This window comes from Schistocerca gregaria, chromosome 3, assembly GCF_023897955.1.
Source record: "Schistocerca gregaria isolate iqSchGreg1 chromosome 3, iqSchGreg1.2, whole genome shotgun sequence".
NCBI lineage: Eukaryota > Metazoa > Arthropoda > Insecta > Orthoptera > Acrididae > Schistocerca > Schistocerca gregaria.
In genome coordinates, this window is record NC_064922.1 from 906,776,807 (window position 1) to 906,799,105 (window position 22,299).

At 37.1% G+C, this 22,299-nt stretch overlaps 1 protein-coding gene across 4 annotated transcripts in view; it reads left to right on the forward strand.

The window, feature by feature from the left end:
- Positions 1-20,787, forward strand: part of LOC126355235 (histone-lysine N-methyltransferase E(z)) — a 90,446-nt gene extending 69,659 nt beyond the window's left edge. For all 4 annotated transcript variants that reach the window (XM_050005512.1, XM_050005511.1, XM_050005514.1 and 1 more), the window contains exons 10-14: positions 5,444-5,705; positions 13,106-13,276; positions 15,306-15,488; positions 18,942-19,107; positions 20,068-20,787. In XM_050005512.1, coding sequence (XP_049861469.1) covers positions 5,444-5,705; positions 13,106-13,276; positions 15,306-15,488; positions 18,942-19,107; positions 20,068-20,128 — 843 coding nt within the window. In that variant the 3' untranslated portion in view covers positions 20,129-20,787. The remainder of the gene's footprint in view (positions 1-5,443; positions 5,706-13,105; positions 13,277-15,305; positions 15,489-18,941; positions 19,108-20,067) is intronic.
- The last annotated feature ends 1,512 nt before the right edge of the window (positions 20,788-22,299 follow it).

The window sequence follows — 22,299 nt, forward strand, 5'->3', positions numbered from 1 at the left end:
ACTCCTATCAGCAACCATGCTGAGTAGAGCTTGGCAGCAACAGGAGACAAAGCGTGAATTGCTCTGTCTTTTACTGTTTCAAACCTGCTGAGTACGGCACCCTGGTGTCAAGAAACTTAACTGCTCAACTTTGTGTTCAATGCTTGTAAATAATACTTGGAGGCCAACAACATTATGTCGTTTTCTCTCCACAAACATTGTTTCATTAAGCATAAATCATGAGAAAATTTTGAATATGCTAACACAAAATAAGTGCAAATAAAGGTTGTGAGCTTAGGAAACTTGATGGGTGCGATAAATGAAAGTGTTGTAAATGACAGGAAAACTTTAGTTGTGGGAATATAAAAATGGGTTATAGTGTATTATCTGTATGACTCAAAACATGAGGTTAGTTTTTGCACATGTGGTATAGCCCCAAGATATGAGATGGTGATTGACACAAACTGCTTGAATCTTTATATGATACAATAGGAGGGTTTTTATTTCGATGTACAAAGTTTAATTTTTTCCCTCATTTTTTACTTAACATTTTAAACTTAAGTTACACTTTTCCAATGAGGTGATGCATATTTACAAATGTGTTTTGTATGTTGTAGATCAATGCTACTTGAGATACTATCTGCCAGTAGGTGCTGAGATACATGTTGTGCTTGCTGTGTTAAGCTGAAAGTAAATGAGAAATATCTAATTTATGGTAACTGCAAAAAAGAATGCCAAGATTCCTGTAGCAAATGTCTTAGACCATGTTATGTCATTCAAAGGCTGCGGTTACAGTGGATTGGCACAGTCAGAGCAGTGCGTGGTGAGCAGAACAGCTACGACAAAACAAACCAGTGCTGCTGAGTACACATGTTTATAGTGACACTGCATGCAGGGCAGTGCAAAGCAGAGCAGCACAGAGCTGCACTGAGTGTGTCAAACATGTTTGCTTATGAGTGCGGCGACCAGAGCGTTCGAGTGTTTCCAGCTGCATTCGGGCAATGCCAGCAGCATTTGGATGTTGCTGTGGGTAGCAGAGTCAGTATTGTTCTGACACTTGTGTTTACTTTCTTGTACTGTTGAGAAAATAGCATCAGCATAAGCCTTGATAGCAGTTGTTTTCACACTGTGTCCTTTATGGAACCACTGAAACAAGCAACATCACAACTTATTCATTTTGGACAAGTTATGAGTAGCTGGCAGCAGAATTACAAACTTCAAGTACAGAATACATTTCTGTAATCTTTTATTTCTTTCCTTGCCTTAAAATTATAGGCTACAATAAAGTTGAAATAGCACAGCAAACAAATGTGTGAAAATCATGTTTTATCATACAAAAAATTAAAAAAGTTTTTGAAACAGTCTTATTTGAAGCTCTGTTTAAGTTTCATCTTGCCTGGTATGTGCCTTGTATAGAATGCTCAATATCTACTACATGTTGCTCGTTGAAACTTAGGAATCCTAGGTCAATGACAATGTTGTGGAGAACATGTACATTTCACAATAACTTCAGCAAAGTCTGCTGAAGTTTCTCTTGGCATCCAAAATATGCTTCACTTTGGCCTCATTATTCCTAAAGCACATTCAGTTATTTTTTGTGGTCTGCAAAAGCATTTGTATAAATTTTCTTTCCCTGGTTTTACAACTCATTGACTGTAAGAGCCGCTAAAATGCCTCAACAATGAATATGCCTCATCTCCAAAGAATGCAAAAGGTAACACACCTGACGTCTTTAATAGTGGAGAGTCTGACAGTATATTAACCTCCCCTTCTTGCATTAAGCGAAATACACTAGAAGAATGAAATCACCATATTCTCTTCCCATCCTGTGTCACCCAACATGGGTTATAATGAGTTTCCTGTGAGGATCTGCAACTACGTGTAGAATTATGCAAAGAAAATGTTTTAGAGTTATAAACATTTCACCAGAATTTTCTGAGTATTTTAGATGAATATGATTTCTGTCAAGATTACTGACTATATTTGGGAAGTTCTGATGTATAAATCATTTACAGTATTTAGAAAATCATCTTCAGAAGGCACTCATGTCTCATGGCTGGAGGCAGCCATACACACTTTGGTAGGTGAGTGCACAAGTCTTACTACAGTGGTTATGAATCTTGTGAATGTCAGAGCCATGTCTCGAAAACTCTGTCTGGTTTCTACAAACCTGTAACAATTCTTGTTTCAGGAGTTGTTGATGACCCATAAAAAAATTACATTATTCCATTGCAAAAAAAATCTGTAGTTACTTTTATGTCGCACTAGATAAGGAAGTTACGCATAGTAACAATATGCAACCTACACTCCTCTTTGCAGGTTATTGTGTACCAAAATCTTGTTTTGATGTCTCAGACTGTTTGAGATACTAGGGTGTTATGAATGGCAATCTACTCTCCTCTTTGCACGCTACCATTTGCCAAAATCTCATTATGATAGCTTAGACTGTTTACGAGACACAAGTATGTTATGAATATTGAGAATAGAGTGAGATATAGAGTCCATCCAAAGTTTAAAAATAGTGCAATATATTAACTATATTTGGTATGCAGCAGCAGATGACTTAACTTGCACCAGACATGCACCAAACACAAATGTATAGCAACCTCTGTTTTTCACTCCAAACTATTTGAGTTTCTTGCAGTAGCTCACTTAATTTTGAAATATCACAATAACTGTGATGATTCAGGAAATGATAAGCAGTTCATCACAGGCCTGCCTGCTGCCGCACCACTGCCTGGCCCCACTATACCTGGGCTCAAAGCTGTGCTGTGGTAATTGCCTGACGTGCAGCTCCAACCTGCTCTGTTGTTTCACAAGCTGCGACATTGTCGCAAAAAAACAGTGGCTTGTATATGTAATAAGCTTCCTTTAATTTACGTCTATGGCCGCAAACTTTTTGTTAACAGGTTACCGTTTTTGATCTTTAATGACCATCATCAGATCTGCAGCAAAAATGGGAAAAACATAAATACACTCACAAACTGTCTACAGCTTAAGAACAATACGTAGACCACAATGAAAAGTAGTACTGACAAAAAGATAGAATGAAAACCATTCCTATGAAATTTAACGGCAAAATGTACCTGCAAATAGAAAAATGTTTTAAAAAGTCTGATGATGTCAGATGCGGCTTTCAGGTTAATAACACCCTAAAACTGCGAATAAAACATAAACTGAAAGGGAGCTATCATAAATTTGATGGCTCTGCAGTATACATGATTGACTGCATTAGCTGTGACAAATATTATATCGGTCAAACAGGCCAATCTTTTAAATAAAGGTTTAAAGAACACTCACAGCCATGAAACAAAACGGCTTTGGGACAGAATTTATATGATACTGGTCATTCCATAGGGAGCATTGAGAATTGTACGCATATTCTTCACAGAGTGGAAAAAGGCCGTGCTCTTAATTTGTTAGAGGAGCTTTAAATTTATAAAGCAAAAAATAAAGAACCAACTAAACTGCTTAACTGGCAAAATGACTTTGTGCCCAATGCCTATTTTGCTTTATTTGACAATGTTTTACTCTAATCACTGCACGCCTCTGTTATATATAGTGTGTTGATAATTTCACCTAGTATTGAGTGCCTCACATATATATTTCATTTTCATACGTTTTACGCTTGACTCTAGTATGTTCTTATTCCTTTTCAATTCATTTCATAGACTGCATTAATCAGATAATGTGGATCATCCACTGTTACGGAATTTTATCATTCTTCTCTTGCAACGGAGTGCCGCAGGGTACGAGGGGCCCTCTGCCGGTCACGTTCCTCCAACCACTTCCCGCTTGTGCGGAATTCTAGAGTTAGCGCTAACAGAGGGCACAGATTATGTGCAGCACTAAGTTTTCTTTCATTTGTGGCTCCTTTAACGATTTGTTTTATGGTTGCTTAATATTACCCGGTGCACTATCAACGGTGTTTAATATTCATGTCATTAACTAGAATATTGCCACTAGAGCACATGTCAACCTCTGTTTCTTAACTCTTCCTCTTTTTGACAATCTTTCTTTTGTCGTGTTCTTCTTTTTATTGCTTTTTATTACTGTAATGCCTTTTATACATTATAAGCTTATTACAGACTTCAACTATTGTATCCCCCTTTATTTTCACTGTTTCAATTAATTATTGAAAACTAGTATATGCCGACATTAGCAACATCTGGTGAACTTACAACACCAACATCTTGTGGCTACTGTATGGCAGCTTGTTTTAAACAGTAGTACTACTGACAACATGACTCGTGCATATGATGTTATTTATATATTAAAAACAAAGATTCCAAGACTTACCAAGCGGGAAAGCGCCGGCAGACAGGCACATGAACAAAACACACACACAGAATTGCTAGCTTTCGCAACCGATGGTTGCTTCTTCAGGAAGGAGAGGGAAAGACGAAAGGATGTGGGTTTTAAGGGAGAGGGTAAGGAGTCATTCCAATCCCGGGAGCGGAAAGACTTCCCTTAGGGGAAAAAAAGGACAGATTTACACTCGTGCGCACACACACACACACACACACACACATATCCATCCGCACATACACAGACACAAGCAGACATGTTATTTATATGTATTTACAATGCTGGTGCTGATTCCACATTTAACAATTGACAATGCCACCAGTACATTAGGACTTTGTTTTTATGAAACAGGATGCCTCTTTATATTTAAAGCTCACAAATGTAAATTTTGTCAGTACTACTTTTCATTGTGGTCTGTGTATTGTTCTTAAGCTGTAGACAGTTTGCGAGTGTATTTATGTTTTTCCCATTTTTGCTGCAAATCTGATGGTCATTAAAGACTGAAACCGGTAACCTGTTACAAAAAGTTTGTGACCATAGACGTAAATTAAAGGAAACTTACTGCTCTGTTGTGCCGCTCCACTATAATTCAGGACTAAGAGGTGGTACTTTATGTAATTTTAAGACCACCTGTTTTGAGTTCGGTGGACAATACAAAGACAGAAACCGTGTACAGCATGATATTAACTTGTTCTGCTGGCACATTGCTCTGTGGTAATTTAAGTTATTTTATGCATCCTATCAATATGGTGTTTAATTTGTTAAAATATTTTTTAACAGAGTGCAAAAAATACTCCCGAGTGTTCATGAAGTTAATGTTAATTGGAATGATAAGAATATAATAATATTGTTAGAGAAATAGTGTTTACTGGCAAAGAGGAGAAGGTTTCTTGTAAATTTGAAACTTATTTCAAGCATATTGGTGGCTGTGAAGAAATATGCAGTGGCAGTTGCCTCTGTGGGAAGTTCTAATTTATAAAGTATCCATTGTCTTCTATCAGCTTCAGTAACTTCATAGCATTGCTCTTACTCAACCTTGCTTCTCACTCTTTATTAATACAATATTTTGTGAAAGCTTTACTTTGAGAAAAATTATGGGCAGAATTTGACTAAAACAGAAATTTGTGTGTTGTGGTGTTGACTTGTCTTGTTGTAGGTATATGAATTTGCTCAGAAGGAATCAGCTGATATAATTACAGAAGAATCGCTTAAAGATTTCACGCCACCACGCAAGAAGAAGAAGAAGCATAGATTGTGGTCAATGCATTGCCGGAAGATTCAGCTGAAGAAAGATTCCAGCTCAAACCATGTTTATAACTTCACACCCTGTGATCATCCCAATCAACCGTGTGACCAGTTGTGTCCCTGTATTGGTGCCCAGAACTTCTGTGAAAAGTTTTGCCAATGTAGCTCTGACTGTAAGTTTACTTTGTTTACATTAATTTGTTCTGTATTTGTCAATTGAGAGTAATTTGAATTCAAACTGGAAGCAATGACAATGTGCCTCAAATCCTTAATCTGTTGTAATTTATCCATTTCAGTATACTGGCATTTGTGAAAGGCATATTTTTTTGTTTGCAAACTAGCAAGTACAGTATCTGTTCAAAGTGTTTTGTCACAGGTATAAGAGTTGTTATTTTGAGTTTGGCTTTTACTGAAAAGGGTGGGAGAATTGTACAGGTTGCACTCAGCCTCATGATGCCAATTGAGGAACTACTTTACTGAATAGTAGCAGCTCTGCAGTCTGGATAGTCTGCAACATTCTGGGGTAATTCATCGTTGAGTAGAAAAGTATTCATTGCTCAAAAACGTGTAATCAGAATAATGGCTGGAGCCCACCCACGGTCATCTTGCAGACATCTATTTAAGGATCTAGGGATCCTCACAGTATATTTATTCACTTATGAAATTTGTTGTTAATAATCCAGCCCAGTTCAAAAGTAATAGCAGTGTGCATAGCTATAACACCAGGAGAAAGGATGATCTTCACTATGCAGGGTTAAATCTGACTTTGGCACAGAAGGGGGTAAATTATGGTGCCACAAAAGTCTTTGGTCACCTACCAAACAGCATCAAAAGCCTGACAGATAGTCAACCAACATTTAAAAATAAATTAAAAGAATTTCTAGATGACAACTCCTTCTACTCATTGGCTGAATTTTTAGATATAAATTGAGGGAAAAATACTAACTTAAGCATGAGTGTCATGCAATATTTTGTGTAATGTAATATCTTGTACAGACATCTTTCATTAACCTGACATATTCCACATCATTACGAAGTGTCGTATTCATGATATATGGAACAAGTATTAATCTAATCTAATCTAATCATGGCTGTGAGAGAAGTGTGCTGACCTCATGCATACCCATACTTCACCTGCATGATGCTGCAAGGCAGAGGATGTCACGGCAGCTGGTAGACATCCCTTGGGCCTTCATGGCTTGACAAGAACCTCACTTTTTATTGAAATGAAAAATATCATTCAGTGAACTACCATGTCATCAAAACACACATAGAATAGAATTTTAATACAGTCTTGTTAACAAAGTTAGAACCAAGACTTACAGTAAGATTCTAGTTTATACTTTATACCGTCCTTGGTGAACTGAGATTGTCATCATGAGCTGCAGAAAGAAGCTGCTCGAATTGATTCACAGGAATACTAATGAACAATCTTTTAGAAAATATGCCTGTTGCCTCTGATAACTTATGTTTTGTTGTTTAGCAGGGTACGAAAGTTTAATATCCTCACCAGTGGACATCATGATCGAGGCAGCTGAACTGGCATGGGTAGGGCAGCCAAATAATATGATAACTGTCCATGGAGAGCATATGCAATGTGTAGTAAGGGCAGACCTGCTGACAGAAGTGTTTACCTGTGGGTGACTGTAAGCCAAGTGGACCAGTGCCTACCCTGAGTTCAACCACCGCAGACCTCACATTGCACTTCATGCCAGTGTTGTTTCCGAGTGCTGAGCTGTTGGCTGGTTGTGCCAGCATTTGCTAAGTTTATTCTGATGTACTTTTGTATGTGGTTTCAGGCTCTCTGCTTCCTCTAGGTCGACTAGCAAAGCGAGTTTTGTTTCCTGTCATGAGGTTCTTTTCCGTGGTTATTATTGAGCTACCATTGGCCCATGAAGCACCCGTGCTGACAGTGTATGTAGCAGGATTGTCACATCTGTGCAAATAGTAAAGTGGCATCAAAGAATAGTGTCATACATGTGACACTTCTGATTTTTTGTTTCTCTTTGCCTAGTTTTAATTTTGGGCACCACAGACATGGCATTTCTGCATTGCTGACAAGGGGCAATACTCCATCCTCGCATGTTACAATAATGTGGAAAAGCACTTACATTGTCGGTAGTGATTTCACTGTAAGTGCAAAATATTTTTTGTCTAGACTTTTTTTTTTTTTTGCCTTCCAGATCACTGACAAAGTGCATTTAGTGCCTCAATCTGCTCCTTGTCATGAACTGTACTCACTTACTGTGGCCATACAGCCTGCTGCTTGAGAATACCTTGGACCAGGAAGAAAATTCTGAGGCAATTAAGCCATTGCAGTACCTAAATTTTGTCATGCCCTCCCCATTTCCTCCACCACTCACAACAAGGTAAAGGCTGAGTTGCGTCATTTGCAGGATCTGGGTATTGGTCCTCCTACTTTGTTGAGCCACTTGGCTACCTTTTTGATGGTAATTCAGAAGCCTGACACCATCATGTACCTTTGCAGAAATTTTAAACTAACACTTAACTGGCAGTGTGGCTGAGATTCATATCCAATAACTTGCTTTTTGGAAACTCGTTTCTGCCCGAATTTATCCATGGTATTTGGAGCAGTTGATTCAGGACATTTCCTGGTGTGGAACTTGCCTTGATGACATCTAGGTATTGGAGTCTACTCGAGAGGAGCATTTGCAAAACCTTCAGTCGGTTTTCCAATGCCTCCTGGAGAATGACCTAGCAAGCTGGAAAAGTGCAGTTTTTTGGGTTATGTGCTTAGTAAAGTTGGTCTTGTATCCGAGGACAAGATTTTGTGTACTGCTCATTTCATTCCCCAGTCAACGCACATGTGGCAGCTTCATAACTGGCATTGGTGTCATCCAATTCCATTAGAACCTGGATGGCAGTGAACACCCCATCGCTTGCGCATTGGAGATACTTTCCATTGTACAGTGTAATTATTCACAAGTGGAAAAGGTGCTAGCTATTATTTTCGGAGTTAAAAAGTTTCACATTTTCCCTTATGGGTGTGAGAGTCCTCGTTACTGACCACAAGCTGCTCGTTTCCTTATGTGCCCTCATTTCAAGCTGCTGGACAGGACTGCCCAAGGATTGCAGAGGTGGGCCCTCGTTCTTTTAGTAACTATTGCTATGGCATTTGTTACAATTTCACTGCCCACTGCTAATGCACTGTTGCGGCTACTGGTGGGGTCCAGTCCAGAGTTCGATCTGCAGGAGGCTTTTTGTTGATTATACCTTGCTGCAAACCCTGTCAGGTTTTCTGTTACAACACAAGACCCACGTTTCCAGAAATTTATTTCAGCTGTCCAGTTGGTTTGACATGCTTGACTCAACATTTTCCATAAGATCCTCATGCTTACCGTGGGGGAGCATTGCTGTCAAGTGATTGTCCCTCCAAAATTGCATCTTCACATACTCCAGTTGCAATGCGCATTGTCACACTGGGTATGTCTATTATGGAGGCATTGCTTTTACATCATGTCTACTGGCAGACAATCAGTTGCGGCATCAAACATCCAGTATGGGCTTGTGGGGCCCATGGACAAAACCTGATACACTACCGTTCCAGTTCTCTTGACCGATGCTGGAGCAACCTTTGGGAAGCGTACACGTTTGTTTTACTGCTCGAGTTTTGTGCAGCTTGTTGTTGGTGGTGAGCAGGCATTGTCCAGTTTCCTGTAGATAGCCAAGCTGCCACTATTCACACATTGTTGACTATTTTTGCCGTTGAGGAATCATTTAGGACCCTTGTGCCTGATAGCGGTAGGCAGTGTATGTCGAGGTAGTTTGAAGAATTTTGTATTTGCAGTGCTATCCAGCATCTGACTACTGCCCACCTTCACTCAGCTTCTAAATCGGAGATGGGGCACTTCATGCAGACATTCAAGAACCAAATCAAGAAGTCTTTGTCTGCCTTTCCCCGTGACTATGCATTGTCACGTTTTCTGGCTACATACTGGGCAATGCCAGTCAGGGGGTGCAGTCCAGCAGAACATTTGCACGAGCACCAGCCATGGGGTCTCCTAGATTTGTTACACCCTAAGTCACATGCCACAAACTACCTTGGCCCATCACATTTTTCTCCTGGAGATGTCGTTTGGGCCCAGTCCTTCAGCTGATGGCAGGGGTGGCTGCCAGGTGTCTTCATGGGCCAGAAATGTCAGCAGTTGTTTATGGATCTCGTTAGGCACCAGTGTATCCACCATCCAAATCATTCGTCCATGCCCTGTTGGGGCATTGCAGCCATAGTGTTCTGATCAACTGAGCAGCAGGTTGGTCTCGACGCTGTTCCAGGAGTGGGCTCTCATGTGAAGCAGCATAAGCAGCATGCCTAACATTGCCGTGCCTTCCCCCATGCTCCCTTTGCCTGCAGCCTTGAGTCCCGGTCAGGCTCATGATACACCTGCCGAAATAGAGCCCTTGAGTTTTGACACATCCTCTTTCCCTTCCATTTGTCCCCCCCCCCCCCTCCCCCCATTTCCCTTTGCCGGTGGAGGTGGCCTTGATATTGCCTCCCTCGGGGGTTGGTCTGCTGCCTGGCAGCCTCTCTGATTCTGTGTCAGCCTGGCTGTTTTTGGCCCTGCGTGGCCTTTTCAGGAGGGAAGCATTTAGCACTGGACACCACAATGGAGGCAGGTGAGCTGGTGTATGTAGTGTAGTGAAAGTGCTGAAATCAGCCATGGTTAGTTGAATTTTATTGATTTATCATGTAACAGAAGTTTAACAGATTCCTTTCAGCATGTGTGGATGACTTCACACGTTTCATTATTTAGGGTCAATTGCCAATTTTCTCACCGAACAGATATCTTATCTAAATTGTTTTGCAGCTCGTTTTGATCTTCTGATGACTATGAGATGATAAACAACAGCATCATCTGCAAACAACCTAAGACAGCTCCTCAGATTGTCTCCTAAATCATTTATATAGATAAGGAACAGCAGAGGGCCTACAACACTACCCTGGGAAACTCCAGAAATCTCTTCTGTTTTACTTGACAACTTTCCATCAGTTACTGCAAACTGTGACCTCTCTGACAGGAGACTGGGAATCCAGTCACATAACTGAGACGATATTCCATAAGCACGCAATTTGATTACAAGCTGCTTGTGCGGTACAGTGTCAGAAGCCTTCTGCAAATCAAGAAATATGGAATCAATTGGAAATGTCTTGTCAATATCACTTAACACTTCATGTGAGTAAAGAGCTAGTTGTGTTTCACAAGAATGATGTTTTCTGAATCCATGTTGACTGTGTGTCAATAAATCATTCTTTTTGAGTTACTTCATAATGTTTGAACACAATATCATTCCAGAATCCTACTGCATTTCAACATTGACAATACAGACCTGTAATTTAGTGGATTACTCCTATTGTCATTCTTGAATAATGGTATGACCTGTGCAACTTTCCAGTCTTTGAATATGGATCTTTCATCGAATGAGTGATTGTATATGATTGTTAATTATTGGGCTGTCGCATCAGCCTACTCTGAAGGGAATCTAATTGGTTTGCAGTCTGCTTTTATTAAGTCATCTAAGTTGCTTCATTACTCTGAGGTTATGTACTTCTAAGTTACTCATGTTGGCAGCTGTTCTTGCTTTGAATTCTGGAATATTTGCATCACCTTCTATGGAGAAGGAATTTCAGGAAGGCTGTGTCTAGTAATTGTGCTTTAGGAGCACTGTCATCGACAGTATTTCCATTGCTGTCATGCAGAGAAGGCATTCATTGTGCCTTGCCACTAGCATACTTTACATATGTTCAGAATCTCTTTGGATTTTCTGCAAGGTTTCAAGACAAAGTATCATTGTGGAAATTATTACAAGCATTGCACATTGAAGTCTGTGCTAAATTTTGAGCTTCTGTAAAAGAACATCAATCTTGGGGATTTTACGTTTGTTTAAATTTGGCATGCTTTTTTCGTTGATTCTTCAACAGTGTTCTGACCCATTTTGGCTACCAAGGGGATCAGCTCTGTCTATTGTTAATTTATTTGGTATAAATCTCTCAGTTGCTGTCAATAATATTTCTTTGAATTCAAGCCACGTCTGGTCTACATTTACATTTTTTTAATTTGGAACGAATGGAGATTGCCTCTGAAGAAGATGTCAGACGAATTTTTATCTGATTTCTGGAATAGGTATATTTTTGGTGGATTTGTTTCAGTATATAGTGATATGTTCACAAAATTAACTAGATAATATACCTAATACAAGCACCAAGGTAGGCAGCAAGGTGCACTCTCTGTTTACAAGGGTGGAGTTTGTGCCTCTGTTTCCAGCTTTGAGGCAACTCTCACTCGATGTGGCTTAGTTCTTCGGCAGAGAAAAAGCAATTTGATCTTTCCGTTGACATTTGTGTTTCAAATTTGCCTACATGTTTTTGAGAAAATTTCAGTAAAAACCATAACAAAAATTATATTGCTGAACTATATCTAAAACGTTTTGAGTGCTGTTGAAAAAAGTATGTCATTCTATTTAGAAAATATTTGGTCTTTTACATAACATTTGCTGGTAACACTGTTTCACTAGCTTGAACGATTTATTAAATATTCATACATTAAGACAGCCACTCACATACGACTGATTGAAGTTTGATGCATAGAAACAGGTAACAAAAAACTGTTAAATAGTAGCTTTTGAGCTCTTGCTCTTTCTCTAGTAGAAGCAGATACATTCATGTACACAACCCCCCCCCCCCCCCCCACACACACACACACAAACAAATGCACTTGCTGTGGCCATGGAATTTCCATTGTTGTTAAATAATTAAGTTATCAAAGATTGGTTCACCCTATATGTATCTTCTTGTTTCCACTAACTTCTCTTCCACATTTAGTGTTATATTGTTTCTTATTACTTAAAGTGCAGTTAAAGACTTAATCTGACACTTTACAAAGTATTTCATTTACAAGCATTGTGTCTGCTTAAGACTGGATTCTGAATTACTCTGTAACATTGAATTTTTAACAAATGTGATGAATTTCCATTTGTGAAGTTCATTTTAACCACCAAAACAAAATTTCTTATAAGACTAGCTGGAGATTGTATATATTAATAATTAATTGTATTAATTGATATTCATAATTACTCCTATTAAAGTATTCGTGATATTTGAGTCAAGTTTTGACTGATATCCAATTCACTACATCACATAAAATACTTACGTCATGTCTTCTGTCCCTATGAAATCCACATACACTTATATTACCTCCTGGCCAAACAGACGAGATAATTTCCGTCAAGTTAAACTAATGTGTTTTAGTATTAAATGCACATATTTAGTTTATTGTATCGTGTATCCGTTCACCCACTGTCCCTTTTATTCTTAGTTAACATACAAACAACATTCCCCCCCCCCCCCCCCCCCCCCATTGGTGACACATTTAACTTTTTCACATCTGATAATGCCATCTCTATTTTGTAGGGTTAAGTCAGTTGGAAAATTCGTGTTGTTGTTGTATGGTTTGAACTATTTCATGTCTCATAATATTGTCACGACAGTATTGTCATTAAGAATATACGTATTCCTGTCAGGGTAATCTCTAATTTTTTTACTTGTTTATGTTTCTAGGCCAGAACCGCTTCCCTGGTTGCCGTTGTAAGGCACAGTGTAACACAAAACAATGCCCATGTTACTTAGCTGTTCGCGAATGTGATCCAGATTTGTGTGTTACATGTGGAGCTGAGCAATTTGATATTTCCAAAATTTCTTGTAAAAATGTCAGTGTTCAGCGTGGATTACGTAAGTTTTTTTGAACGTGATTAATCACTGTTCTTCACTATATTCTCCTCTTGTAAATAATATTTGCGCAGATAATTGAAGAACTTATTAAATTTATGTTTACATGATAGAATGAAGTTGTTAGGCTTTCTCGGTCCCTTCTGTTATATTAAATGTTGGTATAGAAGTGTAATTTTGATTTTAACATAAAATTGCCCCACTTGTGATGATTCAAACTTTGGTCTTCCACATACCTTCAGGAGGACTGGACTGGTAAGTCAGTCTCTTGTGCTTAATTGGCAGCTTTATAGGCTTGTCAGGAAACTTTGACTTTAATAATGCCTGATTTTAATCCATATTCGTTTTATTTTGATTGTTTTGTATTAATGTTTGTCATGTATAACATGCAGTCACAACCTTATTACATATGTGTTACATCTATTTAAAAATGTTCTGTCAGCACATACAAAGATCATAATAGTTGATAAAATATTGCAGTAATGGCAACAAAAACAATTTTAGCTGATTGCGGGAAGGGGTAGAATAATAGAAGTGCCTTACAATGGTGTGTCCCACTAATTAGTTGGGGAGTCTCTGATGCCTATCATATGGAAGTCATGAAGGGAGTTTCTGTAACTGAAGCATGTCTTTCATTGTTGCCATTAGAAGTCATCTACTGCATATTGAATATATAAAGCACCATTTGCAGAAAGAAACATGGTCAGATTGTTGTACTGGCGTCTCTGCAACGCTATGTCTTCTCAATTTTACTTCCATGCATTATATGTCCTCCAGTTTAAGTTCAGAGATGTTGTCAGATGGACTGAATTGCTCATTGTATGTCACGTCCTCATTAGGGAGTCTACATGCTCATTTGTTGTGCTGGTATCCAGAGAAATTTCATCACTTGTAGCTCGATCATCATCTACCATACATTCATAAGATGAATATTGTTGTCTCCCTGTGTTTTTGAGATAGTGAGAACCAGTAGTATACTTTATGAATCAGACATGTGAATCTTGTTCAGACCAGTTGGCCTGATGTCTTGGAAAGTTTACTTACATGATGGATACTCACTTGACCTGATATAACGAATATGAGCGTTCCGTTCACAACTCAGGATAAAAGAAGTTGCTATGCATGTATGGTTGATCAGTTATTTTCGAGCTGTTAATGATTGTTTTAATTGCATGTGGTGAGTGCCTTTGCACTGTTGATTTTATTGGTGAAACTGAGATGTTGGATGACTGATGAACAGATGGCTTCAGTGAAAAACGGAACGGGCTACAAGTGTACACCATGATGTGAAGAAGTTGCTGATTTTGAGACTTTCATTTTTAGGGGATCACATGGATGATGGGTGAAAGTGTTAACTGATAAAAATGAATTCTGATCTGCTGGTTTGTCTGTGGGACTAGATTGTAGAGAAGCTATTCAACAGTGTGGTTTTTGTTTCAATACAGAGATAACATTAGTTCAAAGAAGCTTCTGTAGGTCAATTGCTGTCTGAAAAACTGGAGGCTCCAAAAGTTCAAATTTTCCGCAAGACAAAGTTATCTACCAGGATTTTGTGCCAGGTATAGAAGTATTTCCACAGCTTCCGAAGCATAGTATTTTGTGTTTTTTTGTAATGTTATCTTGATTTCATCTGCTTGGTGATCAGATAAAATTGGGCTACCAACCCTCTGTTGTTGATGTGTAATTGTATGATCATGTTATCAGAAACCATTGTTTAGAATCTACGATGACAAATCGTACCTTGCATATAACCTTGTGCACAAAGATGAGGAAATTTGTCTGGTTAACTATTACATCATTGAAATCAAGTAGAATGAGTGCATTATAATGACCACGGTTACTATATAGTGATCTATTGTGCAAGTAAAGCAGCAGTAATGAAACCTATGCAGATTGATTGAAACAGTTTGAAGTCAGCTGTGTTAAAACAAATATAATTGGAGAAAGTTAAAGTTTCAGTACCTGAAATTTAGCTTACATTTTTGTTAACATGCTATCATTTTGATTGTCAAAATATCTGATATATTTACAGATAAACATCTGCTTATGGCACCGTCTGATGTTGCTGGATGGGGGATATTTCTTAAAGACAGTGCGCAGAAAAATGAATTTATTTCGGAATATTGTGGCGAAATCATATCACAGGATGAAGCAGACCGGAGAGGAAAAGTTTATGACAAGTATATGTGTAGCTTCCTCTTTAATTTGAATAATGGTGAGTTTCTCTTTGCAGACCATTTAGCATATAATAGTCAACACTCATATTGTACCTTCATTATAATTTTATATATAATCTTTGGTTCCAGTTTTTGATAATTTTTCATTACTAATTCTTTTTATATTAGAAATAAATCGTCAGTAACATACAAGTACAGTTGAAAATAAATAGAGGAAATTTCTAACATACTAAGTTGGAATGGATTCAGTCACAAATGGGAAGTCATCAAAAGCTAGGATTCTCTCTTATTGTGTCTCATTTTCTCTCCTTTGTCCTGTATTACTTTTCATAATTCTGTGACTAATTTGTAGTTCTCTCTTGCCAACGGAAGGTTTCACCTCTTATGGACAGTGACATTTTTTAAATGTTATTTTTCTTTTAGTGCCTTTGTCTTCGTGTGACAAGAAATGGCAGCTCTAAGATATGAAGAAAGTGCTTCTGCAAGATTACTTTGTATGGTATGGCTTAAGAAAGATTTTGAGTAATTATCAATGTCTCACACAAAAGGTGACTCAGATCTGCAGTTCATGAAATTTCAGAGATAGCTAGTTATGTAGTAGATGGACATCTAAAATTTTACTCCTCACGTTGCTGTTCACAAGTGATGTATTTTTTGTATCTTATATAACATATTGTTTAACCTCTAGTTTGTCCATAGATAATCTAGTGGAAAATGTGTAACTTACAACAACTTCATTAAATATCATAGTTTTACTGGTTTTGTCATGTCTTACTCCAAGATGTGCGTACTGTCCACTGCTGAGAAGAATGCATGCAGCAATGAGTAGGGGTTCATTGTGATGTGCTCTAGAGCAGAATAATTTGCACTGTTAAAAAAAAAAAAAATACGTAAATTTCACCCCATTAAAATTGTATGTGTGACTCAGTAGATGAGGTTCAGGTGGCATAAACATCTCAGATGGTCTCACCTCGTAGTGCAATGATACTTCCACAATAACATTAGTTAGATTCTCCATTTTTGTTTAAAGGATTTCAGCAGTTGCTGTAGAAATAGTTTCATTAATATTGGCACTTCATATGCAACAATGGAAATGTGATTTTTCATCCTGATAATATATTCCATTTTATTCAGTTAAAACCCATTTGTTTCGGTCTTACAGTGGGATGTAAGCATCATGCACTTTTCATTAGGATTTTTCCCTTTGTCAGTCATGCTGCACATAAAAAAATAAATAAAAATAAAAATGAAAATGGTAAACCACAAACAGCATACATTGAAACACAACAGGGCTGACAATGAGGTGGTGTGCTTGTAAGGTAATATGTTTTGTGTGTTATAGCAAAGATCAATGGTAACTGCAGGGCAGAGGGAGTGAGAGTAAGGAGGATTGTTTTCCAGCATCACCCCTCACAGGTATTTGTGTCAGTTGCCACTGTAGATGTAAGTTTATTGGATCCCTTCAGAAACCAGAGTTTACGGTAACACATCTACAACATACTGAGCCTTATGTTCATGCCACATGAATAATATTTTTAAAATATTGGAATACATTTGTAGTTCAGGTTCAAAAGAGCTTGGTTCTCTAAGTAGCTGATAACTCAGAAATTTCTAATGGCATTTCTACAAGTATGTAGAAAAAGAATGTCGTACATGGTAGCAACTGAGGATTAGTGAAGTGTATTGCTAGGTCTGGCTCATGATTTTCTCTTGTTGGCTGCACCACTACATACAAAACAGCCACAGAAACATTCAGAAATAGCAAAGAATGTCAAGTGGACAAGTGGTCTTGGGTGGTTAGAAAAATGAAATGTTCTCATCTTTATGATGCTGTATTGGTGCCTGTAAATGAGAAACAGTGCTTGTTTCCCACTTTCATTTTTTTTTTTCAATATTCTGTAGCATTGTAAGGCTCCCTCGCTCTACATTTCATTGATACTTAATTGAAACAGTTTTCTTTGCAGCAGTGAGATGTGGGTTAGGAGAAATCGGTGTTGCCTGAAATAACAGCAGCTCTTTTTATTTATAAGGACAACAGTTCATATAATTTACTTAGTTAATTAAGATTGTAAGTAACACAGTTCCTAACAGTGGTTAGACCCCACCATTCTCATATTAGTAGTTAAATTTAGCCACACTGGAGTTTGCCATTATTGTATTGATTTTCCAAATTAAATTATCACTTTATAAAAATTTAGAGCTGTCCTAGTAATTGGTCAAGTAATAATATAACCCACCAACAAATGCTACTGGCATAGAATGACATACTGATTCTTACACTTTGTTCATGTGTAATAACACACATGCTTTGTGAATTAACCAATTATCATTCACTGTTGCGCCACCATTTCTCAGAAAATTTCCAGACTTGTATTCTGTCAACTTCTGCAAACTGTTCATATTTTTTGATGCAACTTGACTGCATGTGATTGTTCAACAAAAAACGTGTGTCAACTAACTTAATATCATTTAAAAGGCATGAATAGTAGGGCTTGTGCATTGTTGAACAAAACAAGAAGACAGTGCCTCCTGCTGGAAAACGCATTCTCAGCTTCAAATGTTGCAGAGAACCTGCGATTTGTAAAGGGTGGGCTGAGTATTGATAGAAGTGCCCCTTACAGACTCTCATATTTTTTGAGTCACTGAACTTGGTTGTGTTGATGTCATTTTCCCAATTTCATTAGCCTGAAATAATTTGACTGATTTTTGTTTCCATTTCTCAGCCATTATAATTTGTACACCTGTACAATCTTCTCAGATACCACAAAATAACTGCAAAGCAGGTCATCATACGAGGGAGAAATTTGTATTTCAGATATGTTTTCTATCATATGTGTGGCAGTGTTGTGAGATGTGAATTCCTTGGGGGTGGGGTGGGGGGAAGTTGAATTGTGATCAGCTACAGTTGTAAAGGTAGTAGTCTTCTGTATTAGTAAGTCATACAAACCTTGAATTGATTACTGCTTTATATACTTTTTAAATATCTTAATTGTGTATTGATTAGTTAGTTGAGCATAAAGCATAAATATTTCATGAAACTAATTTTTTATTCTCATGAATAAGCAGATTTTTAAAGAAATTGTAAGAGATGTTTTGAGTAGTAAAATAAACAGTTCTGTTGTGCAAATAAGTAAGTGTCTTTTGAGATCACCTGCTTCTACATTTGTTGATCACTGAAGAATATGCTGAAAGGGTTTTTGCCATTTGTGTGTAATTACTATGTCATGGTTTCTGCCTGTCATTTACAGAAAGTAACTTTCTTCTTGATCAGAACAGAACAAGGGTAATGGAAAGACATTTTGGCTTAGGAATAGCAAATTTAAATGAAGAGATTGAAAGTTACAGTTATGAGTAAGACTAGATTGTGAATATGATGTTCATTGCATTTCCTCTCAGTCTTTATTTTAATTTATTTTAGCGTAAACCTAATATGCTAATTTATTGGTTTCACATTCCCTAAAAGTAATATATGTACACTAATTTTGTTTCAGATTTTGTGGTTGATGCAACTCGCAAAGGAAATAAAATACGCTTTGCTAATCATTCTATAAACCCTAATTGTTATGCAAAAGTTATGATGGTGAATGGGGACCACAGAATTGGTATTTTTGCTAAACGTGCCATACAGCCTGGAGAAGAACTGTTCTTTGATTACAGGTTAGGAAAATGAATTGTTCAAAGTTATTAACTGTTTTGAGCAATCATCCTTTTATTTATTTATTTATGAATATAATAGAGGGAAATTTTCCACATGGGAAAAATATATCTAAAAATAAAGATGCTGTTACTTACCAAACGAAAGCGTTGGTATGTTGATACGAGACAATAAAACGCACACACACACACACACACACACACACACACACACACACACACACACACACATATACAGACACAAGCAGAATGATTTCTTACCCTCTCCCTTAAAACCCACATCCTTTCGTCTTTTCCACTCCGTCCCTCTTTCCTGACGAAGCAACCTTGGATTGTGAAAGCTTGAAATTTGTGTGTGTGATTTTTATTGTCTCCTATCAACATACCAATGCTTTCGTTTCGTAAGTAACAGCATCTTTATTGTTAGATATATTTATTTATTTATTTATTCATCATTTTATGCCATACTTAAGGTGAGCATGATGCACTGTTCTTGAGCAAAACACGATGTGCATAAAAGGCTTTTAGGGGCACTATTAATTTAATAATTCCAAGAGCTAAGTAATTCTTGCATGTCCACATTGCATTTTTTCACAAAATAGTAAATATTTCACAACTAATAGTAATAAATAAAGAGATTCGGATTTGGCCATTGACTTAGAAATCTATCCAAAATAATTGCTGTTAATAACATACTTGAAAATAATTGCATAATATAACAGAACATACATCAAGAAAAAAAGGAAACAGGAACAAGATTGAAACAGAGGTTACAAATTAGACATCAATCATAGAATGAATGTCCTCCAGTTTTAAACCATTATAATATCAAATGTAATGTGATTTGTCTTGACAGGGGCACTCATAGCAGTATTTTAAATTTCACCTACAATATTTTGTTGAAATTTCTGTTTTCTGAGTTTAAAGACAACTTATGACTTTTCCCCTTTACCATTTTTGCAGGTATGGACCAACTGAACAGTTGAAGTTTGTGGGAATTGAGCGAGAGATGGAATTCTTATAAAATATTGATCTTTTTTGACAGCTGCATTTAGTTTTGCAATTGAATTTGAATTGCTATGTATTCATATTTATTGTTGTGACCTTTTGAGAAGTGGACACCTTATATTTAGGCATTGAATTAATGAACAAATTGAATGTAAATAATGATTACATTGTTGGCAGTATATGTATAAGCCATAACAGAAATTTTTTATTGTTGTCATACCAAGTTGCAACCTGTGTTTGTTATATATTGTCAAAATGTATGTCGGAAGTTCCGTTCAAACTGTGTGTTGTTAAATGTTATAGCAATTTGTGTGAAGCTTCTGAAAAACCATCAGAGCAATTTTTTTTACTGCATTTATTTACTATGCTGTTGCTTTTATTTCTTTGGATTATTTAGGACTAGGCTCCTGAAGGTAGCATTTGTAGTAGTGAATCAGAAGTGTTACTGTTGCAGTTATAGAAACAGTAATGCTCTCTGGTATGTGCACATTTGGTTAGTTACTGTGCCATAGAGTACAAAGTCTGTATGAGATAACAAATTAGGACATGGAGTGTTATCATACAGTATAAAAATTCCTGCAGAATGCAGTTGATAGAAGTTGGTACATACTTATCACCAGCCTGAGAGTTCTTGATTGAAGTGTCAGTTTTTTTTTTTTTTTTTTTTTTTTTTTTGTACAAAATCATGACTTATGCATCCAATTTGTAAAACAGATGTGCTAAACTAAGTGAATATTAATAATCGGTGTTCATATTTATTTAATTTTTGGTTCTGTTCTTGTTTTTGGTCTACACAAAAAAATGTGGCCACAGCTGATAAACATGGAAATAAATACTAGGTTGAACAATTGTTAAATTATTAAGAATTAGCCTTTTTATGGGACTTGAAATGTGTGTGTACAAGTTCACTGCTGATTGATATTTAATTTTATATTTTTACAAGAAGTTTTTGCCAGTAAGAATACATAGTTACTTTTGTAAAGAAAATATTAATGTTGAATTGTAGTCATAATCCAAAGATGTCATTTTAGTGTACTTTCATGACCACAAATAAAATAAATGTTTTTCTAAAGTTGGTTTTCCTATTACACCTGTTTTGCCAACAGCTAAAAAGTCGCATACTGCATTGTAGTTTGTATAAACTTTAATTTCTAGTCTTACTTGTTTTATACTTTTTTTTGAAAAGTTAATTATCCAGTTCTATCAGCATTCATCATTATTCAGCCTGTACCCTTTCTCCCTTTTTCTGATCATGCAGTACTTTATTTTGTCTTCTATGTGATGATTATGAATTCCTGTTAAAGACTGCAAGGTCATGTAAAGTGCAGCAAGTAGAGAACAGTTTCATATGGAACCAACATTCAGAGATGAAACGCTGAGAGAGATCTGGGGGGGGGGGATCACTTCCCCATACAGATTTAAATTTTCTGTGGTTTCCTTAATTGTTTCCTGAAATTGATTAAAATGAATGCTGGAGAGATTCTTCTTAACTATACGTAGGCAGTTCCATTCCCTGTCTGAGCTTGTGCTTCATATCTGATGACCCCACCATCTTTCGGACATTAAACTCCTATCGTCTTTTTTTTAACTAGATACAAATCGTGTCTGCTGCATGAAAGAGTGATTAACTACACTTTGATCAAAATTACTAAGTGACTGATGGTAAGCGGGTTACAGGGCAGCTATTGTAGCAAAAGCTATTCGGAGAGTACAGTTGATCCTGCCTTCTATTCCCTGTCATCAAGTGGCTGTGCCCCTCCTCTTCAGATCCCCATTAAGACACTTTCGGATGACAGTTGCAGCTTGAAGTGTAACTGTTATGAATTGTTATCATTATTTGCTTTGTTTATTTTGCCAGTAGATTAATTTTACAGAATGTTAAGTTAACCACGACAGAAAAATATAGTTGCTAAACCAGAAGTTCAGTGACGTGCTCATGTTTTGTTTGTTCATAAATGTGAGTTAGTGTGCTCAGTCTGAGAATATTTAAAAACAAAAAGAGAGAGATACCATATAACACCTCTGCTGCATCTGACAAGATAAGTGATAAGAACTGCAGAAGCTTTGAAGATGCATCAATACACTGTAGTGAAAAAGCAAAAGCAAAAAACTAAGACATCAACTAAAAAGAGGAAGGCAGAGGAATTAGGATTCATCTCAGCAACACACAGTGGGATGTCATGTATC